General features: G+C 31.8%; 1 protein-coding gene across 2 annotated transcripts; it reads left to right on the top strand.

The window, feature by feature from the left end:
- Nucleotides 1-276: 276 nt before the first annotated feature.
- Nucleotides 277-25,956, top strand: LOC127702317 (annulin-like). 2 transcript variants are annotated; one of them, XM_052206460.1, is made up of 12 exons: nucleotides 277-394; nucleotides 881-948; nucleotides 3,690-3,864; nucleotides 5,458-5,596; nucleotides 14,076-14,179; nucleotides 15,000-15,162; nucleotides 17,957-18,072; nucleotides 20,167-20,252; nucleotides 21,713-21,914; nucleotides 22,270-22,430; nucleotides 23,983-24,119; nucleotides 25,494-25,956. In XM_052206460.1, exons 1-12 carry the CDS (start codon nucleotides 379-381, stop codon nucleotides 25,633-25,635), a joined length of 1,509 nt encoding a protein of 502 aa, XP_052062420.1. In that variant the 5' UTR covers nucleotides 277-378; the 3' UTR covers nucleotides 25,636-25,956. The 2 variants fall into 2 exon arrangements, with proteins under 2 accessions (XP_052062420.1, XP_052062421.1); XM_052206461.1 differs by lacking the exons at nucleotides 21,713-21,914; nucleotides 22,270-22,430; nucleotides 23,983-24,119; nucleotides 25,494-25,956 and adding an exon at nucleotides 21,583-21,701.
- The last annotated feature ends 1,265 nt before the right edge of the window (nucleotides 25,957-27,221 follow it).

Here is a 27,221-nt window from a genome sequence, read left to right as displayed (position 1 = left end):
TTCCCGATATGCCTAATCGCATTATGCTGTTATGAATTTCTTTTTTGAAGCGAAGATTGTATTTAGTTTTCTTTAGCAAAAAAAGATTTACCTCACAATACACATGTCGTTGTCAGTCTGTCTTCGATTTATGAGTTTGAATAATCCTTTATTATATTCCCCTGTTTATCTATACCAAAAGATCAGGGTTATTAGCTTTTGAGCTCCGCTGGCATGTTTGCTCGTTTAAGATGATCACCCAGAATTGCTAATGTAATTTCTTTTATTTTTTATAGACGACCAGGTATATCTTCCTGAACAAGAATTGTTAAATGAGTATATCTTAAATGACAAGGGTAGAATCTATACTGGAGAAAAACACGAAATACATGGACAAAAATGGAACTTTGGACAGGTAAACGTAATTAAATGATATAATACGATATGTAAACGTTTAAATACATCTTTACATAAGTAATCTTAACCAAATAATTTAAGAATTGAAAACATTTCATTCAGCATATTTTATGATCAAGTTGATCTTAAGCAGTATTTGAAGAAAAATGAGACGATATTATTTTATACTCGATTATGCATAAAACAGCTTTTGTCTTTGGGCAACTACTATCCGCATACTGTATCTTTATTATATCATGTAAAGAATAATGTTTCACCATTATTCATTTATCAAAAAATCAAATAGATTTAATTCAAATTCTATAGCTAATAATCCAAGCTAAAATAGCGCAACTGAATTTTAAATGTGTACTTAATTTTTTTTTATTAGGATTTAAACCGGCAGTGCAATCTGGTAGTATTTGTTTGTTTATTTATTTTATTTTGAATTTCTTCATTTACAAGTTTGAAGAAAATATTCTTGATTGTGCCATGTATCTGCTAGATAGAAATGTAACTCTCTGGTCTGCTAGGGGCGATCCAGTCAAAATGTCAAGAAAAATATCAGCAGTGGTATGTAAAGACAATCATCAAATTCTAAATAATACACTTATACTGACTATATGATATTCTTTCTGATTAACATGAACCTCATATCTTTCTCTGTTGATATGTAGGTATCTCAAAAAGAGGGAGATGTAAGATATAAATATGAACAGAGAAATCAGTTAACTGTTGGTAATTAAAGTGTCGACACAGGATACCATGTGCTTCCTGGGTTAATTTGATTGATTTCTATAGAGGGTCAATTCAACAGATTACATACGTTATCATGATTTTGTTGACTTCAATAGAATATCTTAGTCACCGATGACCAAGGATATGTTCACTTGTCGTAGTCACAATCCCATCTTCTTATCATCCTCTATTGTGACATTCCAGAATGTGACTAATCACTGAATGTTTGTTTGCTAAAAACAACTCGATGTGTGACAATAGTAGAAATTAAAATAACAAAATACCGAACTTCAAGGAAAGTTCAAAACGGAAAGTCCCGGATCAAATGGCAAAATAAAAAGCCCTAACACATCAAACGAATGTGAAACAACTCATATTCCTGACTTTGTACAGGCATTTCCTTATGTAGAAAATCGTGGATTAAACCTGGTTTTATAGCTAGCTAAACCTCTCACTTGTACAACAGTCACGTTGAATTCCATTATACTGACAACAATGTGTGAGCAAAACAAACCGACATATTAGGTATAGCAGTCAACATTGTGTTATAATCTTAATCATTATAAAGACAACCACTCTGTCAACAAAGAAAAACTAATTGTCATACATACACTCTATAGACAAAGCACATGAGCAGAAATGAAAGACAAGAATACAAAAAAATGACAATAGCACAAGAACAAAATGGCGGGATGTATAAAAACCGATCAACGCCAAAAGTATATCACAAAACATGAACTAAACAGTAAAGGTTGAAAATATAAAAAGCCAATAAAAAGAACAATATAACACGCAGTTAAGATGATAAACAACGTATCTATAATATATACTTCAAGACCATCGTGAACTGTTTGTGAAGTTGATACGGAATATTTATCAACAAGGTCTTGGTATCTTCCGATGATTTTTTTTTTAGAAAAAGGACGAGACATTATTTAACATAACCTTGGTTCGTCAACTTTCTTCTCAGACACTGGTGACCTTTTATAAAGTCTGAGTAGCAGCTGCAAGCTCTTGAATACCGAATGAGTTGGGAAATGTATACCCCATATGCAGTTGAAGTTGGTATATTGCTGCTAAGGTGGGGGAATTTATAATTTCAAAATTAAAATCGTCTCGTTTATCATAGATTCTTGTACTGAGATGACAAAATCGAGGTAGATCACATACTGTTTAATTTCAGATATTTGTTGGATTGGTGTTGATGAACGTTTAATCTGATGCTTTGTGAGTTGTTATTGCTATTCGTCATTTATTTTTGTCATGGTGTTCTCTCCTTTACTCAAGTTATGGTTTTTTTTTATTATTCTCCCCATTTTTGTTGTTTCAGAATTGTCAAATATGCCTCTCTATATTTTGAACAAAAAAATAGACGCATAATATTGATATTGCAAGAACTTGTGGTAATTTCTGGAACCCCCAATGGAGGTTATGCCCTAAGTAGCCACACCATCATGTTTGTGAATATGTCGTTAAGAGGATTGCCACTAAAATTAAAAACATTTTAATTAGGGATGTCGCTGAATGATTTCTACACAAATACAATAATTACATGTTCTTTAAACTGCATGTACTATTACAGATTATGTCACAAGGTCATGTTTTTCTCTGACTGTTAATGACGTCTTTACACTAAATCCATTGGACGTTGGATGTGTGCTGATTAATATTTTAGTCTTAGATACATAATTATTTTATTAGTTGTTATTGGCTCTGAACTTACTGTCAGTAACTGTGAGTACTCGCAGATCTGTTACAGTAATTAGTGTCTTTTTTGTTGTAGGAATGTATAAATACCCTGCCACGTCCGATCTGTGTTTTTGTTACTTGTTTTTCTGCTTTGTATAGATATGACGAGTTAAGCCCTTTTCAACTGATTGCTATAATTTGTTCATATGTTGTACTGTTACACCACTGTTTCAGTTTAATGGGTGGGTTGGGTGCCCGCTGACATGTTTAACTCGGCCACATTCAGTATGTGCCTATCCCAAACCAGGAGCCTGTATTTCAGTGGTTGTCGTTTGTTGCTGTATAGCATATTTGTATTTCGTTCATTGTTTTTTTACATAAATCAGGCCATTAGTTTTCTGGGGGCCTTTTATAGCTGACTATGCGTAATGGGTTTTGTTCATTGTTGAAGGCCGTACGGTGAGTTATAGTTGTTAACTTCAATGTCATTTGGTCTCAGGTGGAGATTTGTTTCATTGGCAATTATACAACGTCTTCTTACTTTCATACGAGTTCCATTCCTTTCTTTTGTTCAGTATATAAGACTTAGAAAGACGACAGGACAAGATATTCCATTACATTGTAAAATTAAATTCAAATCTCTTTATTCAAGATTTCAAGCCAATATTGTCGTTATCTGCTCTGCTCTAATACAAAAATTGCGGTAACATTCCTAAAATTTACTTCAGTATTATTTTCGGTCTACATTTTTTTCGAAACAATTCTCAAATTATGCATCGTATTTGAATAGCCTTATTCAAAAATTAATTTTGACTAACATTTGCTGAATTTAAATATTTAAGTAAGTTCAGACCTGCCAAATTTCAACCAAAATCTTGTGTTGGCAGGTTAACAAAGCAGACGAAAATGGTGTTCTAGTCGGTAACTGGACAGATAACTTCGACGGCGGAAAGACACCTTGGCATTGGGTTGGAAGTATTGCCATCTTGCAAGAATATTATCAAACCAAAGAGCCTGTGTGTTTCGGACAATGCTGGGTTTTCTCTGGTGTTACTACAACTCGTAAGTTGAAACCTCTCTTTATTAGTTTTCGTGGCAGTGAAGTAAGGTTAGTATACATAATTCAATAAACGTACATTTCCAGAAAATATATTTTTAATTTTTTTCGAGTTTAAGGGCCTGGACAAAAATAGCAAAACACGGATTCTATCTCCCGTTTCTTAGCGAGTTGAAATAAATATACTTTGATTTCACGTTTTCTTTAAATGTAATTTAAAAACTAATCGGTTATTTGTATAATTCTTAGTGCTTGTGCGGTTTTTCGAGGTAGAAATTTCACTGCGTAGGTTTCACGTTTTCTTTAAATGTAATTTAAAAACTAAACGGTTATTTGTGTAATTATTAGTGCTTGTGCGTTTTTTCGAGGTAGAAATTTCACTGCGTAAAAGAGTACACCAAAAATGAACTCTGACGTAAACATTTGAAATTTACCTATCGTTAATAACAATTACGCCAACAACTGTGTACTGATGTTTCAAATTTAATAAATCCACTAAAAAGATACAAATCAATGTAACAAACAAAACGGAAAGAATCGCCTAACAGAGCGAGATAGGATGTGTCGACAAAATCAGTTATTTCAATGTCGTCATTCGCCTACAGTGGACGCAGGATACTAAGGGACGATATTGGTATACCTTATCAATATTGCAGTATTGAGATTAATTTACAACTTTATTTGTAAAGGAAAATGGTCGCCTGCTAGTGCTTGGTAACTACTAAAAACCTTAAACAATGACATTTTGCTTTCTTTTACACCAACCATAATAATACATATACTTCGTGAACTAAGTTCCACACAATTCATTGTAAAGTTGGTCCCTACTTGCTCTGAAAATGACGCAAATTGCAATGCTCAATGGGTATTAAAAATTAATATTTTCCTCAGTTAGGAAGTTACTTCCCGAAAGATCTAAATATCGCTTACACGATACAACCACGGCACAACGTTTCAGTACAGCTTTCAAACATCTCTTTTATACGAAGGTACGTAATGTGAAATAAAAGTAATGTACACACAGAGATACACAAACACGGTGATTGCATTATGCAACCCTTTTTGTGAATATTGTAAATACATTCTAGAAGGGATCTTAGATATTGATCGTATTTCAGAAAAGTTCCGTTAAGATTAATTATAATTTGGTAATATTTTCTATTAATTTGGTTAAAATTTTTTGCACAAGACAGTGTTTCATGGTCCAATTAATAGTTCAGCTCAGTAGCTCTTCGGTTCTGATAGGAGTTATATCATATTTTCTTTTATTGTCCGTTTCGAGATTTATTAACTTATAAGAAACTAACGTTCCAATTCCATGCGGCAAATTGGATTCGGTACTTATACAGTCTTGGCTTTGAGGGTTCCTGATGAAGGTAAATACAAAATACTGCTCTTTATACAAATACAATAAAGTGTTATTTTCATTTCGTTCTATTTATTAATATATTCTTAACTTACACAATGCTGTCCATTTACCCTCCTACTCCCAATTCCAAACAGAAGGAAACAAAAACATGTACATTCTTCAATATGCATGCTAACGAAATACAAATAGCACTACAGTTTCTTCGTTTTTGTATTAACTTTATCAACAGTTTGTAGAACCCTGGGTATACCAGTTAGAAGTGTGACAAATTTCAAATCTGCACATGACAATGATGGTTCTATTTCTATTGACACTTTCGTTGATGTATCCGGAGAACCAATAGAAGATCTAATTACAGAAAAGGTTTGGTAAGTTAAACATGAGATTGCATGTGATTAAAATTACCTCGCTCATTTGTCTATTCCTTTGTATCAATTATTGAAATGTTTTGGCTACTATTTTTATGTCTTCGGACGCACATAATTTATAAAATATTATAATTTCCTAGCACTGGTTTTACTACGCTGCTGACGGACTATTGGCCCCTAATGATACCATAAGCTCGATAGACTGCTTTGGTACTGACATGATTAATACATTCTCCTTTGATCAATTAGAAATTATTAGGAATCTAAGGTTTCAACTCCCTCAGGCGAAGTTAACTTTAGACTGTTAGGGTATTCCTTTTAGCCTCTTTTACTCACATTATATAGCTCATCAAGAATTAATTCATTCTTGAGTTTCAATATTTTGATTTTTACCGTTCCTAATGAAGGTGTAACCAGAACAGCGGTTTGGACGCACCAAATTTAAAAAGCATTACAAATATTTGCTTAAATGGTACATTTCAACATTATTAAGCGCTTTGCTACATTGAACAACATGTTTTTGTTAATATGAAAATTATTCATATGATACATAATTTTGCCCGCCATAAGATACTAAAATCAACAAAATACCCTTATAGAAGGTTACATAGTGTTTTGTTTTGACGTACGTTCAGTAAAACAAAGTGTCCTATAACATGTATAATACCAAATGTATGCCACATATATATACTAAAACTAAACACCAAAAGATTTGTGAGGAAAGTATAGAAAATCGTACGGTACCATTCTTGCAGAACAGTTGTCTACAACGAGGGATCACGTATAGACACTGGCGTTATTCCAATATTTAAGCTAGACTTAAATAGAAGGTATACTTCTCGATTCGAACAGTTTTCTCTGTCTGTGTTCAACTGGAAGAGGACATAGTGATGATCTTAAAATTGAAGTAATCTCAGACTTGCCAGGCAATTAACAATACCTTACCTTTTGATTATAATCCATAACTAATAAGATCAACACAAACACTATATCCTTCAATCATGTCAGGTTATGATTATCTGATCACACTGGACACACGCACGATTTTTCTAAACGAGTAAAGTATGTATCAGACTGTATAAGGATGGAAAAGTAAAGGTCTAATCCGAAAAAAAAACGTTATTACCAATTTAGATGATTTGCATTTATATATATATATATGTATGTATTAAATTATGTAATTAACTATCAATTATAAAGTCATCCTGTTCTTAAAGATATTAATTTATCAGGGTACCTAGTTCGTAAAAGCTGTAGCAACAAGGTAATTGTAACAGCTTTAGACCAACAAATCAATTATCATTGTAAAAAAAAAAAAAAAAAAAAAAAAAAAAAAACAAATACAAAAAAATACAAAAAACAAGCCAGGTGTATTCTTCTTCTGTTTAGTGATTATTTTGGTGTTGCAACAATCTGTTTGAATGACAGCGATACTTGAAAAAGCTGCACATGCAGGTATTTCAAAAAGACATGATTGAGACAAAAGTCTTTTCAACAGTCACTAAAACATTAGTTGATAATCGTTTTGCCAAATATTAGATGCAGTCGAATTATTCCATTGAGGCAACTATGACGTTATCCATTTCAAAGTTACTTCTGTTTTATTTCTCTTTTCTTCTTTAACATTACATTCAACTGAACTAAAACCATCTCTGAATGGATATATGGCCTTCAACTTGATGCTAGGACCAGAAAAGGAGGTACTAAATGACAAAATGTACTGTTTACGTTTATCGTTTCGAATGATCCAATTATCCATTTATCTACAGTACTAGAAGATTCCATTTATGAAACATTCAACAATGAATATGCGGTTCCTCCCGCGAAATCTGGTGGTTTTACAACAGCAGCCATTTACAATATTGACAACAACAAGAGTTCAACTACTGCTGAAGAGTCGTTACATATTACATAGTTCAATATTTCAGCATTTTCTTAGTCTAACTTGGCAAATTCGTCATAACCTTATATATGTATTTCCCTTTGAATATCTGGTACTTTAACAAATACATTATACGCCAGCACAACTGTTCGTATTATTGCTATAACTTAGTTTATATTTCACTATAGAAAAAGACATATCCTTAATACTAACCAAATACAACAATGCGTTTCATACTTACATAATAACCGTTTATGGACATACACTCTGTCAATTGTCTAACCAGAAATACATGTATACCAACCTGGTATAATTAGTCAGTTTTGCAACTCTATCCTTACATGGTATAAATAAGTTAACAAAATGATAACAAAGATGGCTTGAAGCAGATAATACTGAAAACATTAAATGTGTCGGGAGCCAAGACAATGGTCACCCGACTTTCCATATCAGTGTGAATTGACCAATGTTTCAGGAATAGATCAAATCTGTCACAACGATTCGACATTCCATGAATACTATCCAGCAATGTATTACTGTGACTTGACTATAGGTGTTGCTGTTTACATTTACCTTTTGTTCAACCAGATTGTAAAATTGACAATACAATTGGGACATTTAAATTGACCAGTTGGTGTTGTTAAGAGTTGAGACTACCTTGATGCTACCTGTACTGATTTTTATTCACCTAACCCAACCTTACAGCATGCCTTTTTCCTGAAGTTTTTCTTCACCTAGGGTTACTCATTATAAAATTGATAGGGAAGAAAATATTATTGGTTTTCATTGTTTTAAGCCCCGAATATACTGATATAGATGAGTTAAATCAGTCAAAATTTTTTCAGAACTGCATTTTAATATGTATGAAAATTAAAACTGTTTTTACATAATTAATGAATCTTTAAATTTTTAACCCTTAGAAATAGTATTGTCCAGTTGTCAGTGAAACAAGAAATAGCTATTCAGGTGTTTTCAGTTTTAGTTTTCAGATGAATATGTTTTGTGTTTCTTCATATGTCCCTTCCAATTTTTCATTATGGATTTTTATTCGCAGTGTTTGAAATCTATTGAAATCAATTTGCATAAAATATTGGGATTTATTTCATTTGAATTCAATTCATAGATGCATTTAATTTTGCTTCTTACTAGTAAAATGTGACTTTGAATGGATTGTCATGAATGTAACAAGGAGAAAATAATTCATTCAAAATGTTTTGTGTGGCTTTCACATGATGATGTACATGTAAAAGCCAAAATAATTTTGGATTATACTTGCAGTGTTTTTCTTTGATATCATTTAGGATTTTTGTGCTAAAAAAAACTGATCACTCAAGGAAACTCACTTTTTATAAGTTATGATTTAGTTAATCTAAAAATTAAAAAAATTCAAAACTTGAACCCAAGTAGGAGAAATAAGTTCAACCAACATGTTTCTGTGTCTTTAAATGTTTAAAAAAAAAAAAAAAAATGTGATTTTGGAAATAATCATTATAAAGTTCTGGATCTAATATGAAGATGATTCACCTGTTTAAATGGGATATGTATCATGGAATTGAAATAAAATGTGAATACAGTGGATATAGTCAAATCTTAAGTGCTAAAGTGAATAATAAAAGTAAAATATTCCAAAAAAATCATTACGTGAGGATAACAATTTTAATGTGATATTGGAAATAATCATTATAAAGTTATCGATCTAATATTGTTAAATTGGGACATATATCATGGGAAATGAAATAAAACCTGAATACTGTAGATAAAGTAAAATCAAGTGATAAAGTGTAAAATATAAATAAAATACTCCAAAAAATTTGTAAAGTGAGGACAATTATTTTCAATGTGATATTGGAAATGATAAAAAATTACAAAATTCTGGATCTAATATAAAGACTCTGTGTCTGTTTTATTGGGATATATATATCATGGGAAGTTAAACAGAATACTGTGGATATAGAAAAAAAATCTAGTGATAAAAAAAAGTAAGAAAATATTCCAACAAGTTAATAGAATTAGGAAAATAGTTCAAAAATTACTTCAAATAGCATTACTTCAAATAGTGAAAACTCGAATACTGGCTGGGATATCAAATATCAGTGTCAATAAATAAATTAATAAACCAGTTTATTCATAACTATTATTTTTTTATATTTCACTATGCATGAACACTTTGTATAAGGCTCGTGTCAATAAGTATTGAACAAATGTCTAAACGACGGAATGCACACATATGTTCTGGTGTTTTTAATCCTGGAAAATTATGTAAATTATAAAATAATTAAGATTTCCACGAAAGTAAAATATAAATCTTTTGAGTTATCTCCCATTAGAAAGAGCGAATGAGATAAAAGAGGTCTTTTTCAACAATATAAAAGAAATCCAAGCAATCATAGTATTTGAATATGAAAACATCCAAAGGAAATGTAGTGCATTATATGACATGCAAGTTAATACTCTGCAAGAAAAAAACCACATATATATATATATTCTTGTTCTGGCTTGCTCACTCTTGAAATTTGAAAGGACAGTAAAATAAAAATATCTCCTTTTTCTTCTGAATGTTGTGTTTCTCTGTAAATTGTATGGCCAATTACTTCAAGGAATACATTCATTTCAATGAAAAAGACTGTAATTACATTGTGTATTCCCTTTACTTATTTTAGGATTCTCTAAAGAAAAACATGAGGAAATTCTATTAAGAACAAATCTGCAATCTTTAGCAAATATTAGAACATGGAATAATTTTGCATATTGTGGCCATATTCTAGCTTTTTTCATACCATATATACTTATTTAAACTGTAGGCATGTTATGTTATTTCACAAAGATAAAACTTGAAACCTAAATGCCACATAGATAAGTTTTTCAAAAAAGTGACAATTGAACAGGTAAAGTGATGGGACAGCATCAAGGTAGACTGTAAATGCGTGAGTGATTACCTATTGTCAACTCTTAACAATACCAACTGATCAATTTAAATGTCCCAATTGTATTGTCAATTATACAATCTGGTTGAACAATAGGTAAAGGTAAACAGCAACACCTATAGTCAAGTCACAGTAATTGTTTCCAAGACATCATGATGTATCAATTATCACTTGTGATCAATCGTTTTTTGCTTTTGCAAAATCGGAACCGTGGAACTGGGCAAACATATATGTGTAGAACAAAGAGTAGTTTTGTTTTTATGTCTATATCGTTGATAACCTTATGAGATTGGTTAGAAAACAGTGTCTGAACAAGTGTTCAATCAAGGAAACATAGTACTTAACGAACACCAGATTCTTTTAGAGGCTCTAATGCATCCTGAACAAGACATTTCCATGAGGTTACAGAATGTGTACTTCTCATTCTTATGCAAAGATCCTGACATAATTTATACTGAGGAACGAGACCCTGGTGAGAAGAATGGAGTAATAAGAGGGATATTGAGAGTCAACTTAACCACAACTGGTCTAGATCTGTAACGTTAAAGATTAAACTGGACATTTGGATGTGAGATCATTAAGAAAATGTTCCTTCTAGGTGTATAAGATTCCATTATTCTGTTTATTCATTGGTTCTTTGCATTTTTCGACCTGTGCGCGATATTTTGTCATTCAACTTTAGAATTTAAGTGTTGTAAACATTATGTGAAAAGTAAATGTAGATCAAACCCATGAGTAGAATTACACACTTGTAAAAGGAGAAGGTGAGGCAAGCAGAATGACCATCAATATTGCACAACTACAGTATTTAATAGTGTTTTGTCTAGAAATTGCCATAGGAATTAACAAGTTTCAATCCACCTTTGAAATAATATAACGTGGTCAGGTAATCCACATGATGTTCTACAACAGGAACGGTTTTAAAGCAAACACACAACAATCTCAAAGCATGTGAAAGCTTTTAGGCGGGGGATGTTTTGGTCTTTTACCCAGAGTGCTACTTCGGGTGAATGTGGATGGCATATATCCTATTGGACATTTATCACAAAAGTATCAGAATTTGTTAATGAGCTAATAAAATGTGGTTGACAGATATAAAACGGATGTCACGGTAGATGAAAATATGCGAGAACAATGATGTTCTGTACGGTCCTGTTTAACATATGGTAGTGAGTGGGGCAAAGACTAAATGGCATTGTGAAATCTGCTGTGAATATATGTTATTGTTTTATAGATGACAAAAAGGATGGAAAAGATACTTAGGCACTCAAAAATCATTAGGACAACAAAACCAGAAATCACTACACCAAAATATTAGAATAGAGCAACACAAACCGCACTAAAAACCGGGGATGATCTCAGGTGATCAAGAAGGGTCAGCAGTTCCTGTTCAACAAGTGACACTAACCTAGTTGCTCTTGTTTAAATAAATTGATGAGTCATTACCAGTAATTAGCCATATATCATATTATAGTGGATTTGTAAATGTCTCTTTTCTAATCCTTAGAATCACAAAATTTTGAAAACATGTAAAAACCGTTGGTACATGTAAATTATCTAAAACTTGACCGAATGTAAACGTTTGAAATGAAATAATGTTTTCCATGCTTGTACGATGGATAAACGAGACTTTCACTAGTTGACAACACAGACATTGAACAATAAAAAGCAAAAAACAGAACATTGAAAGCATAAACAACACCAATCCCTTTTTATCAAAACTAGGGGTCGACGCAGGTGTTCCGTAAGGGTGTGTAGTTTCTGGCCAACTGGTAGCACTCGTGCAAGTAGAAATTTGGTGATAAGTTGTATTTATTAATTATCTTGATGTTACCACAATTCGAGGAGGATAAAAGGATTGTGGTAAGGAGAAGTGGACCATATTATTTATCATTTGTGACTCAGATGTTACTTAGTCTTGTCTTAGATTTGTTCATTTTCACTTTTTGAGGGCCATTTTGAAATTTTCCGCCATTTTGAAAAAAATAAAAAGTCTAATATAACGTCATGACTTACTAGAAACGTAGGAGTACATTTTTTATGTTTTTAAAAGATTTGGTTTGAACAATATTTGCTTTAATTTATACATGGTTGTGAAATTAGGGCTGATTGGCAGACATCTCGGAAATGGTCGCCATATTGGTTTTTTCAGAGTGGTCCATAGCATAAATTGACTACCAAATATATATCTACAATTGTGCAAAGTTTCATAATTTTATCATCAAACCCAAAATTCTTCTAAAAATATGCACGAATCAGCTCGACTAAACATTTGTAAGTTGAACATGTTTTTAGGCGCCCAACCCTCCCTTATCCTAGGAAAATAGTGTAACAACAAAACGAAAATATGTAGGACCGTGAAGGTTCCTAGGTGTATAACAATAATATTTAGATGGGTTGTAATCAATGGATAACAAAATCAATATTTTACCGATCAAAACAATATCTAAAGATCTAATTACAGTTTTTAATTGTTAACCTTTTGGATAGTTTATTTAACGGATCAATAATTTTACAAGGGTCGTAAATAAATTTACATGCTCGATAAACAACATCACCGTAACAATAAGAATTTACGATCTCTTTTTAATCAGTTTTCTACAGCCAAACTTCCAAAAAAAATATTTGTATCAATGAAATAAGGTAGTAAAGGTTTTAAAGTAATTTGTGGTAACGAAATCGTTGACTAAATAATTTACCATTAATACATAGATTACGATCATTAAAAAATTATGTTGTATCAGTAATGGTCAAGACTTTCAACCAGAATATGCTTGATAATGACAGAATTAAACAATATATACATATTAGTTGCTAGGCAGAAGTTACAGTATTTTGGCAAACAGTATTTTCATTGCATTGTTAATTGACTCGTGTATAACCTCAATGAAGAATAAATCGAAATAATAAAGAAATTAGTCTGTATTTTTCACTTATTCCCTAATTTCACCACCACCATTTCAAGCGTTGCTAGGCAACATAATATATATGACAGACTCAAAATGACACCTTTTTCTTATGGCCCTGGCTACATGTATAGAGTTACAACATTTGAATTTGGAAGTGGGCTAAACAAGGATTTTATCAGTCTCTTGTCGAGAGTTGTCTCATTGGCAATCATACCAAATCTTCTTATTTTTATATTATCAGAACTTGCAAAAAAACAAACCAAAAAAATATGTTTTATTTGTAATACCATGTGTAATAATGAAATGAATCGCATAATTTTTTTTAATTTTAATGAAAGATATTACAAATCTATTGCACTCCTGTCTCAAAATGTGCATATTTCATTAAAAATCAAAACCGATTGTGTTCTGCTATTTTACAATACAAGATGTCGGAAAACACACATCTACTTTCAGAAACCGACCGTGCTTGACCTTCAAATTAAGTAGTCAATGCAATGTCGTTAACCACCCCATAGTAGTATCTACTTTAACCAGACTACAATTATTCATATTCAGACATTCCAGAGTGTGGTCGGATAACACGATTTTTTCAGACTCATATTAATTGACTAGTTCCGAATGTTTGTTTTGTAACACATAACATTAACGGTACCAATTTTACTACTTATGAAGTACAGATGGTCTTCTCAACAAAATGATTTCGGATAGCGCAAATATAGACACGATATGTTTCAATTTTCTATTCGTTTTTGTAATTGAAGGAATTTCCATGTTTGGAACGATGTATGGATGGCAAGACCAGATCTGCCAAAAGGCTACGGCGGATGGCAAGCTATAGATGGTACAGAACAAGAAGCCAGTGATGGTGAGTTAAATATATTTTTCATTCTTGTTGATAGGTATTGCTTTAAATAGCTGCGAACATCAGTTGATACTGTATCTTTAATTGTTGTTTTTATTTTGTAGTACATGTATGTGAATATTTTGTTATACCTGTATGGTTTAACTTTTTCTTTATTGATTATTTTGCCACTTTTATTTGTATCTCACGTTTGTTCACTGGTCAAAATAATCGGCCTAGGGTTAAGAAATATCCCTGAATCAAGTTTTTGTGTGGCTTTTCGTCAGAAATATATGTATGCTTTCCATATATTCGTCGTCAGTGCTGAATTTCTAACGTTTGATATACTTGATGCCACCCATTAGGATAGCTTACAATATAATGAATACTTGTTGATCGGGCATTGGAGACCGCATGGTGATCTTTAGATTTATATTTCTAGTTACCGTGTGCTTTTCAGTTATATACTCATTGACGTTGATCTCAGATGTTCATTTTTCATTTATGATTTAAAATAAACAAGGTCTAGATTGTATAAATTTTGCTTTCTTCTGAATAACTCTGAAATATTTTACAACATGAGATATATCTTGTGGATTTTGTAAAGAAATTTTAATATATTGAAAAACTTTATGTAAGCCATTGATATATCTTTCTAAATTTAAAACTGTACTCAAAGCTGATAAATGAAAAGAAAATTGTCAGTGCATTACTTTTTTTTAAGTAGAACAGTAAATTTGATAAAAACGGATGATGGTTATTTACATAAAATCATACTGTTTTGTTGCCATTGATATTAATATATTGCTTATATTTTACTTTAATTTTTATTTCACTAAATCAGGTATTTATCGATGTGGACCTGCACCATTAGCGGCAATCAAAAGCGGCGAGGTCTACCTTCCCTATGATACACCATTTATCTTCGCTGAGTTGAACGCTGACAGAATAAAATGGAAAATGGATGAATTTGGGGATGTCACAAAAATTAAGCTAAGCAAAAATAGGTAGGTGGCATCAAAACCAATTAATTTTCCAAAAGTCATCAGGACAAAATTATTCTTTTATGATAATTTGTTTCAATTTGTTTCATAAAGATAATTTTATAAGAACAGTGAAGCAACATGAACATGTATATCATCAATTTTAAAGTAACTATTATTTTGCTTTTTTCAAAAAATATATGGTTGCTGGTTCCTTAATTAAAAAACAATAATAAAAAAAGAAAAATGTATGTTGTAAAAGACTGTCAGATAAAAGTCATCACATATAAAAGTTGGGTTTAAAAATATGCATTCGCCTTCAAACGTTAAAGAAAAAGTAAAAACAGTATACAGTAGACGTATTTAACCTTTTCGGTATTTAGTCTACGAATGTCCCTAGATCTGTCTCCGAATAATCTTTGGACTTCATGCAACAATCTCTTTTTAATTATGACGTTAAATATTTTAAATTATGATACAATTTGTTTTAGGGAACTTGTGTGGTATCAAGTAATGGCTATTGAAAATGAAAATAACACTATATAACTTTGGTCAGACCAAGGAAATTGTCTGGTTTAACCTCAGGAACGCTCAAACCCAAAACATTTTATGCCAAAGATAAAGAAGAATTCTAATGCAATTATTTTTTATATCAATGGTTCTGATTGGATGACAATAAGCGTAAAATTCTTTATCTCCCTGTCTGTAACTAAGGAAGCCGACATTTTGAATTCCGGAATGTATTGAGACCCTCTATTGAGATGTAATTTCTCCAATAATAATAAAAAAAACTCACATTTTGCACCTAGAAATCTTCTTTTTATCAAATTTTATTACATTTTAAAGCGGACAAGAAGCCAGAAAACGCCCGGTGTTTACGTTTGATGCCGGAAGCATACCTATGACGTCACCTAGTTTAGGCACTTAAGAAGATAACATCATTTCGCGGAATTTTCGTTTAATGAAAAAATTACACTAAAATAATTACTAAAATTGAATGAATTGTTTATTTTGCATTAGAATAATGCTACGCGTCGCCAGGTAAACTAAATTTGCGACAGTAAAACTACCGATGGACGTCCGCAAAGCTTCAAATACAATACAGTTATCTCTAAATTTTATTACATGACGATGAGCAATGTTACTAAAATAAACACATTTTCATAAATCTTTCAATAAGTATTTCAACGTGAACAACAACCTTATCAAATACGATGCTTTGATACCAGATGTCATGCATATACTACAATGTTGATGAAAATCCTATATCTTTTAAGTAAAGCCGTTGCTAACGTTTCAGTGGACAAAATTTATAAAAAAACGTGAGAATTTCCCAAAGTTTAAAACGTCAGACTGTTTTCAAAATTGACATTTGTGCACCTCTATAGTGTGAATAAAACATCATCAAAGATACGAGGCTGATCATTTGCTACGCTTGACATCAGACATATCGGTATTGCTCGAACCAAAACAATTGGAAGCCAAATCAAATACGAATTTGAAATGCATTTAAAACCCCAAAAACTCCGAAACGCTGTGCCAAGTACGGCTATGGCAATCTATGTCTAGGGTTAGAAAACCTTTAATAAATTAATATTTGACAAACAGTAGATTTACAGAAAATAAACGTTTCCATGACATATCCTGTCAACAGAAAAGTGCGAACTACTTTGCTGGTGATACACCTGGACACGAAACGTCCACCACTAATGGCATCGACCAGTGGTTGTTTAAAAAATTTACCAAAGAAACCAGGCTTATAATTTGCTACGCCAGAATCGCTTTTCGTCTACACCAGACTCGTCAGGGTCAATTGTATCAAAACAGTTGGAATTAAAACAATCATCGAGGAGCTCACCTGACATATCTTGCACTCAGCAATCATCCAGATATAAGAAGAATGTGTCCTTCATAGTTTTAAACAATTGGAAAAATATACATTATTATTCCTAAAAAGTTATCCATAACCACCAATCATATGTTTTAGAAGACCATATTTTGAATAATGGAGACAACTTTTATGATAACAAAATTTTTTCTAGCTCCGCTTCCCCATACAACCTGAAAGTTTTTCCAAAAACACCAATCATAAGTTTTAGAAGACCATATTTTGAATATTGGAGACAACCTTTCTGATATCAAAATTTTGTCTAGCTCCGCTTCCCTAAACAACTAGAAAGGGGACATATCTTGCCATCAGCAATCATCCAGAAATGAAAAAAAATGTGTCCTCCTTAGTTCGAAACAATTTGAAAAATATACCACCAAGCATATTTTTTTGGAAGACCAAGAAAATATTGGAGACAACTTTTATAACAAAACTTTCTCTACCAATGTTGCCTTCTTTGAAAGAAGAAGTGGTTATGTTGAAAATCTGCCAGTATCAGCCGCTCTTTCTTCCGTATGAAAAGAATGCAAGCTACCAGTGATTTCAAATCGTAAAACTATTCAATTCTAAAAACTGTATGCTAACGGGGGAAATTGTAGTGACAATTCATGTGTTCGCATTTAATAGTTGATGTATAAATTACGTTGGAAACACAAAGTGCCCAATCTAACATTCGTTTGAATAAACATCGATTATGGTATAAAGCAAACAAAAAATCTTTTGAATGAAAAAGACGACAGTATAAAGGAAATATAACATTACTAGAGATTATCAATTGTCGGGATTATATGATATGAAAGGAGAATCGGGATTCAAAACTTCCAATAATTAATCTAATGGCAGGGCAAAACACATTACAATGACTCACATTTTATACACAAATTAATGTTTTAGTCGTGTTCGTTTAACATTTATCATATTTAATTCCAGCATAGGCATACGAATTAGTACAAAACTCCCAATAGGGAAACCAGTGGGAAAAAAGGAATATTTCTGCGATGATAGGTATCGTGAAGATGTAACCAATCAGTACAAACATCCAGAAGGTAAAACATATATCATGTTTTAGGAAGTTATTTGTTAGAAAAGCTACTGTCAAACAACTGTTAAATAGCCAAAGACGGTAGTAATATGCAATCGGACTTTGAGGTTCAATGTTTGTAAAATATTAACCTCCTTATAGTTATCAGTTTACATGTTAAAAAATAACCATGAAGATCTATGAGGCATACTTATGTATAACATTTTTAAATACTACCTTTAGTAAGCTATTTTATTAAACACGCTTTGTATGTGTGTTCTATCAATGCAGAATTAACTAAAGTATAAAACATCTCAGAAAGAAAAATAAATAAAATAAATAATCGATAAAAACTAGTATCATTATCGAGAATGAATATTCACTAGATTTACTTGAACAGAATTATAGTGCCGTGGTTAGTAATGAATCAAAATCTTATAGAAAGCCAATTATTATGCAGACATCAAATATATATTTGTTATTAAATGAAATCTAACAAAACGTTTCTTTTCCAAAATTAGCTGAATTAGAGTTTTCGTGATAGCGGGGTCGCATCGATTGGTTCGTTTCCCGGTCAGCTCAAACTAATTACTTTAAAAATCTGACAGAACATTTTGATCTAGTAATAGTCGGGGTATATTCAATATGACGATGATATGTTATCTTCCTGAAAATCCATGTTATAATTGCAGCTTTATGATAGGTGCATGCTTATCAGTTAATTATCATATAGCATTGATTCTAATTCCAATAAGTATCTTTGTGAAATGGTTGGTGCATTTTCCCTTTAAGGCGCATGTACTCAGATCTTTAAAGCTTATCTGACACCAACATCATCGATCTATTATTAGTTATTGTACAAAACAAGAATTACATGTTTAAAGAGAACAAAGACTGTAAAACAAAACGCTAGCATTTCTGAGGTGATTAATAAAGAAAAATATTTGAACACTTTTAAACTTTTAAAATATGTTCTTTATAGGTAAGAAGACAGTACCTACAAATGCGACTGTAGCCTTTAATGAAGAAAATTAAGATTTTAACTTTTGTGCATGGATGAGTAAATGCGATGAGTTGACATCTAAAATACATGTTATAACAATATTTTCCATGTCATCAGTTCGAATTTTCTTTAAAACATACGGTATATTTTGGAAAAACAAAACGAGAAAAACAATACTTACGTCTTACATGATCAAATATTATGGAAATTATAAAATCTTGCTGTGAAGGTTGTTTCTCTTTCCTGAAACATGAAATGCTTGGTCTATTCCACTAACCATGTAGTGTACCTGATTGATATTAAAGGTGTGAGCTACTAACAGCTCGTCCTTTCAGACTTGATTTACTAGTAGCACGCCCCTTTATTGCAAATCAGATGCATCTATGTTATTCAAGGACACCTTAAGTTTATTCAAATAAATTTATCTTTGAAATTGATATAACCTACTGATTGTACTTGGATGGGATATATACCTATGTACCGTTACAATACACAAATCCTACGTTAACACGCCCTATATTAACGTATACAGACATTTATAGTTCACTTAGTTCTTAGATTTATTGGAATCTAAGACAGTTCTACTTTAGTGTTGCACATACATCTTTGTTCATTAAAAGTATAAAAAAAAAAAACAGAACTCAAAGATCAAAGCAGAAAGCTTGAATTTCATAAAAACTGACTAAAAAAATCAAACAAACAAACAAATAAATATGACAAAGATGCCAGCAAAAAACGTTATTGCAATTGATAGTTAATCCGAGTTAATAAAGGACAAATTAAGTTAAATATATATACAAGGGTACACAAAATGAAAGTAATACTTTAAAAACCTCTTGCGTCCGAATTGCACCTCTGGGCCCACCTGTACCAGGAATGCTCAAAGCCAAAACCCCGATAGCTGGATGCACAAATACCAACCCACGTAAAGATTTACGTAAATAAAAAGAAACACGACTATAAGAACAATTATAGTTTTTTAAAACAAATGTATCTTTTATATTGAAATGAATCAGAAGCAGTTTGCTATATATTTTCATAATTGATGATGAATGGTAATTGTACACAACTTCTTTCTTTAGTTATCAACCCAGTATTTATCTCATTGTTTAAAAGGTTCGATTGAAGAAAGAACAGCTGTCATAAACGCCAATCAAGTATCTACTAGGAAAGGTATCTACCATGAAGAAGGCAAACCTATGGTATGCGCTTTATTAATGATATTATAATTTATAATTAGTATCTAATGTTTTAAATATTTGAACTCTTTTACGGGCCCATCACAAATTATTTGCGTCATTGACAGATGCCATTCTGCTAAAGGAAAGGCACAACAACACTTTTTAGTACTGGAAAGGGATTATCGTGTCAAATAGGACTATGCATGAATAATGAGGGGAGGTCTTAAATATGACGGACGTATCATGAACACCCCCACCCCGGGACAATCCATAGTGCACTTATATGGTTTAAGGATGAAGGTCCGAACAGTTAAGGAGATATCTAAACTAATAATGGTATAATAAGGCATGTGTCCAGGCTCCAAAGAACTAAACCTATTGTACACTGTAAAAGTCTTATGGTAATTCATAATATACAGGATCTTTTCAGTGATCAAAATATTTTACTATAATTGTTAAAAGAGCGTGGTTTGTCGTCCGCAGACAAAACCCTATGGTGCACTATAAAGGTCCTATAGGGGCTAGTAAGAATATGTAAAGGGTTAAAGGGTAGAGATCTGAATAATTTTTGAGATCTTTAACATTTTTGAAATATGGGGGGTTCGGTACAACACCTGGGCCAAACCCTAAGTTGCGCTTGAAAGGTCCTATATATAATATTTCACTGAACATATTCTTAAGATGAATGTCATTTAACATCTTTAATGGTATATTACACATTGTTTTAAGTTGATGTACCTAATTGCTTAATATGAAAAATGCCCCAAAATATCAATCAAGATCACCAAAAAGTCATGATGAATTTCATCACATTATCTTATGGTTATAAGCCAAATATCAATAGTAAAAATCAAAAGACAAAGCAGGTTTAAGCCCGGACAAAATGACATTAGAACCAGAAATAGAAATACAACCAAAGCATTATGCTTCCGTCTTCCAAGGGGTTACACAATTAACAAAAAACATAATTTTTTTCCTTCACTGGTTTACATTCTTGTTCAACTTTATAACAAAATCACTAAAAGCATTTGTACTATCATCTTTTTATAATACACCGGTTTCTTGTGTGTACAAATCATTTCAAAAGCGTACAAAATGGGGTAAGATAAACCTGTAAAATTTTCATCAATAACACTCAATCAAATAGGACTAAATACAAAAAGAGCGCTCTGAAACCAAACCAAGGCTGTATAATGAAGCAAAATCAGAATCGGTCAACTCTGCCTAAAAACTTAATCCGCTGAACAGTCATGAATATATTATTGAAAAATCAAGACTTAGCCGTACAAAATCATTAATTAAAACATGTGAATTTTTACTCAGTTACATGTTTTTGGGTTTTTTTTTTTAGTTCCGAGTAAATGTTTCACGTTTGTGCAGAGTAACAGTGTTTCACATGAAAGCACAAACGACAGAAAATGAGCGCACTTGTATATCGTATAGTTATATAACCGTCTAGAACAGTACATATTTCAATGTAGGATGTACAATTTGAATTGCTGAAGAAAGAAACAGATCCATATGGCAAAGATTTTGAGATTAGCTTGAAGATTACCAATAATAGCAGCGAGACACGGACCTTTTCTGGTTGTATACATACAAGTAGTATGTTCTATACCGGGATTACAGCTAAACGTGTGAAAAAATTAGTTATTGAAAAAAAGAAAATAGGAGCTAATAAAAGTGAGTTGAGTGATTATTTTATTTTAAGAATGAGGGTTGATGTAACAGAGTACCTTTGCGTAATGAATGTGTTTCTCGATCTGTATAATGGACAAAATTGGAAGGTGCAATTGATTAACGAGTATAAAATATAGTTTCCAAAAATCATACTACTTCTTAAACAGTCCAACAAAACGCTACAAAATTTTACAAATATTTGAAAAATTTCTTCAAACCTTAGTGAACTAACTAACAAACAAACAAGGTAAAATAACATATATTTAGTATTAGCTTTCAAATTCTTTATATAAAGTAGCAGACTAAGCTGAACGCAAATGTTATGATATTTCTAAATTTATTAGTTATCCATTTTTAGGTAAAGAATTGAGTCTGAAGGTGACATTTGATGAATACTATAACAAGCTGGTTGATCAGTGTCATATGGAAATGTCATGCATGTGTCAAGTCCTCGAGACGAACCAAACGTATGTCGATCAAGATACATTCCGCCTGATCAAACCAGACCTTACGATCAAGGTATATATATACGGATGAAAACAATAATACTAATATAACAGTCTCCTAAACTAAGTTTGGGGACTTATTGTTTTAATCAGTCCTTCCTCCTCTTGTTATATTATTCCGGGTTCCATTAGCATCTGCATTTGTCTGCAGTATTATTTTAGAAACAGCAAGTCGGATGTAATCAAGGCTCTACAATGAGCTATACTTGAATGGCTAGTTGTGCATAATGAGATTTGATTGGGAATAGAGGTCTATTTAAGGGTACTTTTCAGGTTGAAAAGATGGATGGGAAATACTGTCTGTATCGTTTTTCTCACCAAATTTTGTCAATGTAGCAGAACTTTAAACATGATAAGCATCTGTCATACAAGTGGTAGATTTGACTATAAAACCAGGTTAAACCGACCATTTTAATTTTCTTCTACCAAATAAGGAATATGACAGATGTTTTCTATTATTTCCGTTATCTGACAAAGTCTAACTTTTTATATCATCAGTTTTTATGAACATTCCCCTTTTTTGAATTTAATTTGGAGTTCCGTTTTTTCAATATTTTTTCAAAGAACGTGAATGGAAAATCTTATCATAATGTTTTAATGGTAAGAACTTCAGCACAGTGAGTAATAGGTCTTCAGTGATTATGATTTGACCATATGACCTACTTAAGGGTATAAAAGTCAATGGTCACCTATGACAATGACGTTTAAAATTATTTTTCAATTACCCAAAAATTATAATAGAAGAAAGACGAAGGACACCGAAGAGATATTCAAACTTATAAGTCGAAAACAAACTTTTATCTTATATATATAGATAATATAATAAATGAAAAATGTTGTACATTTTCTACATAATAATACAATCCAGTGGCGTGTAAGATGAGTTTCAAAGGGTTATCAATGCATCCAGCAATTTGACAATATTCTAATATCTTGAAAATGTTTACGATACCCTCCTCTTAACAATAACTTTTCTTGTTTGGCATGTCAAATTGCATAACCAAAGCCATGTGAGAAATTTCAAATATCCTGAAAATGGTTGACATACCAACCCAAAAACCTATTTTGTCTTGTTTGACATGTCATGATGTATTAAATAATAATTCAGACTGGAGCATTCCTCATCAATTTTCAAAATTGCCCCTACAAGTTGTGTTGAAAATTAAGGACTAGCATTACATTTTTCTCAGACATCTGGTTATTTTCCCAGGAAATTAATCATCCAGAATCATTATCTGATGCGCTTATAGTGCTTTTGTGGATTTACATTCACCATGAACACTCAAACTAAAAAACATCAAAGCCAAGAATGTTTAAATACCTTGAAACTTGAAATTTTGCCCCCGACTGTATAAGATGAGTCCCCGGGATTATATATGTATGTAGGCCAAAGGAGACCTCCTTTGTGAGACTTAGTTACACTAATTACTTCTGTGTATATACGTTCATAACATACCGTCTATCAGCTACAGAAAGTTGAATGTATTATACAAAGACTTCTTTCTATATAAAAATCAGGCGAAAAGGCGGAATATACTAATTTTGTGCTGGTACTTTTAACATAGATACCAGACAACGGAAAGATTGGCAAAATGATGAAAGCAGAAGTATCATTTACAAACCCACTTCCATGTGCTCTGACTGATTGCGAATTAACGGTCGAAGGTATTGGCTTAACAAAAACCCAAGTACTTCCTCAAAGGTAAGAACTGTTTGTTGATACGAGGGAGAGTATTCTTTACATGTATTTTATCCTAGAATTTTTCAAAAAGATGAAACATTTGTATAGCATACATGGTACAAGATACTAGGGCAATTACTTCTAGTAGTTATTAGTTGATCAAATCTGATACATTCATTAGTAAGATACAAAACAAGGTAAAGGAAATGAGGGATTCCAAAAGGAGCAAGATTGGGTGCGTCGACATGGTAAGCATCTCCTGCTATGAATGCATCTTCCACACTTAATCAAACTTTCACAATCAGGAATATGACATAAATCGGTAAATTTAAAGATCGGAAAACTATTCTGACATCTTAAGATCGAAGTCCGCGAAAACATGTTTTTGGAGGTGAGACACAGACACATCGTATCGGTCAATTTTTTCGTAAAACTTATGTAGTACGAATTTAGTCTTTCTTTCCCATATATATACTTGTAACTTTGTTTGAGCTTTTATTGTCAGGATCATTAGTATAGTTTGGTTTGTTTAATTTTAAGATGTAAGAGCGTAACGTATTAATTGAGTTATGCAAAAGCCATACGACGGGAAAGTGGGTATGTTACAACTAATACATTGAAAGGTGAATTATCACATTTGTCATACATTTGAGTTCGTCGGTGTCAATATGATAATCTTGTTTTTGTTTGTAAATCTCAAATTCACAAATGATATATGAGATTCAAGCACTCACTGAAATGTGGATAACTGAGTGGCAGGTATTGTTTTTGTACAAATTGTTGGAAAATATTGCTGACATTGATAGCATCCAACAGCCTAATTTGCTAATTCTATCTACTACTATTGCTATTTTAATCATCTTTGAAAGAAGTTGTGACAGGAAGACTATCTTGTGGTTATCAATGGTCAAATTCATCGCAACTAATTTGTACTTAGCAAAATGTATATCAATGTATCAATAACTGAAGTGTTTGGGTCTCTTGAAATTTTGAACAGAGCTTTGATAATAGAATGGAAAACAGTTTAATTTGATTATAGGAAATTCCCAAATGTTTTTGAACAGAGGATAACAAACCATTCATACACGGTGTAAATGTTTATTTTTGTTGACCGTAAATCCTATTGCGCCCAACAAAAGTGTTAAATTATTCTAATTTGTTTATATCACTACATTTTAGACTAGACAAAATAACTATACCATCATTTTTCTAGTTCATCCTGATCTTCATAGAAACATTGGAATTGTCTTCATAGAGATATTAGAATTGTCTTGAATAGAAACATTGGAATTGTCAATCATTATTTCTTAATTTAATTTAGTCTATTTAAAAAATAATTTTTACCATTTACATATCAATTGCTATTTGTTTAAATACTAACGTTTTTCTTTTCAGTATTGTACCTAGCAATCAAGTGTTTATGGCAACAGTCGATTGTTTGCCTACAAAGGCTGGCCTTAGAGAGTTAATTGGCTCCTTTAATTCGAGGGAGTTGGCAATGGTTGACGGTTCGTGCGAAATAATGATCAGTAAATAATGTACATTTTTTATCATTATATGTATTCCTTCCTTTTTTTTGTAGTTTTCGTAATAATATTAATTTGGTGATTTTATGTTATAGTTTCTAGTTGTTTTGAAATTGCATCCATAACAATATAGGGCAAACTATCAAAGTGTGTAAGAAATTTAAGGTTAGATCAAAAGACTATTTTGGTTTGACAGTAGCAGCTTAATCAACTGTTACTTTACTTTGCTAAATGGACAGCAAATAAACACAAACATTAAAGTTTTACCTATATGTATACTATTGTCTCTACATATTATTTATATTTTTGGAATTCATAAATACATTATCTTATGTTGTTTATTTTTATTTAGATCTACGTAACGAAATTGATAAGTCTATCGAAATATCAAAGAGAAGACATCAAATATACTTTACAATTTAGTACACCTAAAGGGCGATGGAGCTACATTATTTCAAAAGTTCAAGAGCAATGGAATAAAAAATTCAAAAACAAATGTCATCTTTACCTAGTCGAAGAAAACCTGAATGTATCGAATTATAACTTTTCATGAAATGATCGCGTGCCGTAAATGACCACATCAAGTAAATCTCATGTCAGCAGAAGAGTACTGACTACTGTTCTGATGAACCTCTTTCCCTCGGGGACGAAAAGTCAAACTGTTGACTTTTTTCATATTCAATTCTGCTAATGAAATTAATAGATCAGTTTAAGACACCATTTTTCTTATACATATAGTATTAAATGTTTCGTTATGTATTGTGTCTACTTCCGTTGTCTTATAAATGGTCCTTCCAGTAGTTATTTCTTAGCAGTTATTTTTTATAATATGAAACGTGTTTTCTATACTACTTTAGTAACTAATATATTTTTTTGGAGTTTACTGTGTAGTCTGTTATTTATCGCTCGTCATTTTTATGGTCATAGTGTTGTTCGTCTACGACTTATGGTTTATGATTGCTCCCTTGATATCTTCTCCCCCATTGTACTAACACATGTTACATGAAAATAATTCTTTGTGAGTTAAACAGTCCCATAGTATATTTATATAAATAAAACACGGAAAGAAGTAGTGACATTACTTACATATAATACATATACATTATCTGAATGTATCATATTATCCCATCGTGGCTTACCGGACATTACAACCATGAGGTATATCAGAATATGGAAAAGGATGTTTTATTATGTTTTTTTCTCTAAAAAGAAAGTAACGTATTTGTAAAACTTTATCCTATCCCAAAGCCCTGCAAAAAGAAATTTGACAAAATGAACAATTTCATCTAAAATTCAAATCTTACAGAAAAACCGGTGTAACATCATTGTCACGGTTGAGACTTTACTTTGTATTTCTATCAGATACACGTATTACTCCCGCAGCACATACATGTATGCACATAAACATCAGAAAAAATCATACATTGAAGTCATATAATGTCTTTATCACCTCCTCTGTGATTTTTTTTTATAAAAAAATTATATTAAGAACATTTCTGTTTCTTAGCGAAGGAATGAATCATGAAGTTTTCAATTCATGATCAAAGTAATTGCGTGTATTTTGATATTAAGAAATTTGCGGAATCTCGTTATGCTC

The sequence above is a fragment of the Mytilus californianus genome, unplaced genomic scaffold (genome assembly GCF_021869535.1).
Source record: "Mytilus californianus isolate M0D057914Y unplaced genomic scaffold, xbMytCali1.0.p SCAF_5, whole genome shotgun sequence".
Lineage (NCBI taxonomy): Eukaryota > Metazoa > Mollusca > Bivalvia > Mytilida > Mytilidae > Mytilus > Mytilus californianus.
The sequence above is the reverse complement of the archived record's forward strand: the minus strand, read 5'-3'. Positions and strand labels throughout refer to the sequence as shown.

What these genes read in the sequence shown, in the direction of transcription:
- LOC127702317 (XM_052206460.1), top strand. An exon ending in ATTAAGCTAAGCAAAAATAG is followed by an intron (nt 15,163 to 17,956) that starts GTAGGTGGCATC and finishes ATTTAATTCCAG; the next exon opens with CATAGGCATACGAATTAGTA. An exon ending in GAAAATAGGAGCTAATAAAA is followed by an intron (nt 21,915 to 22,269) that starts GTGAGTTGAGTG and finishes ATCCATTTTTAG; the next exon opens with GTAAAGAATTGAGTCTGAAG.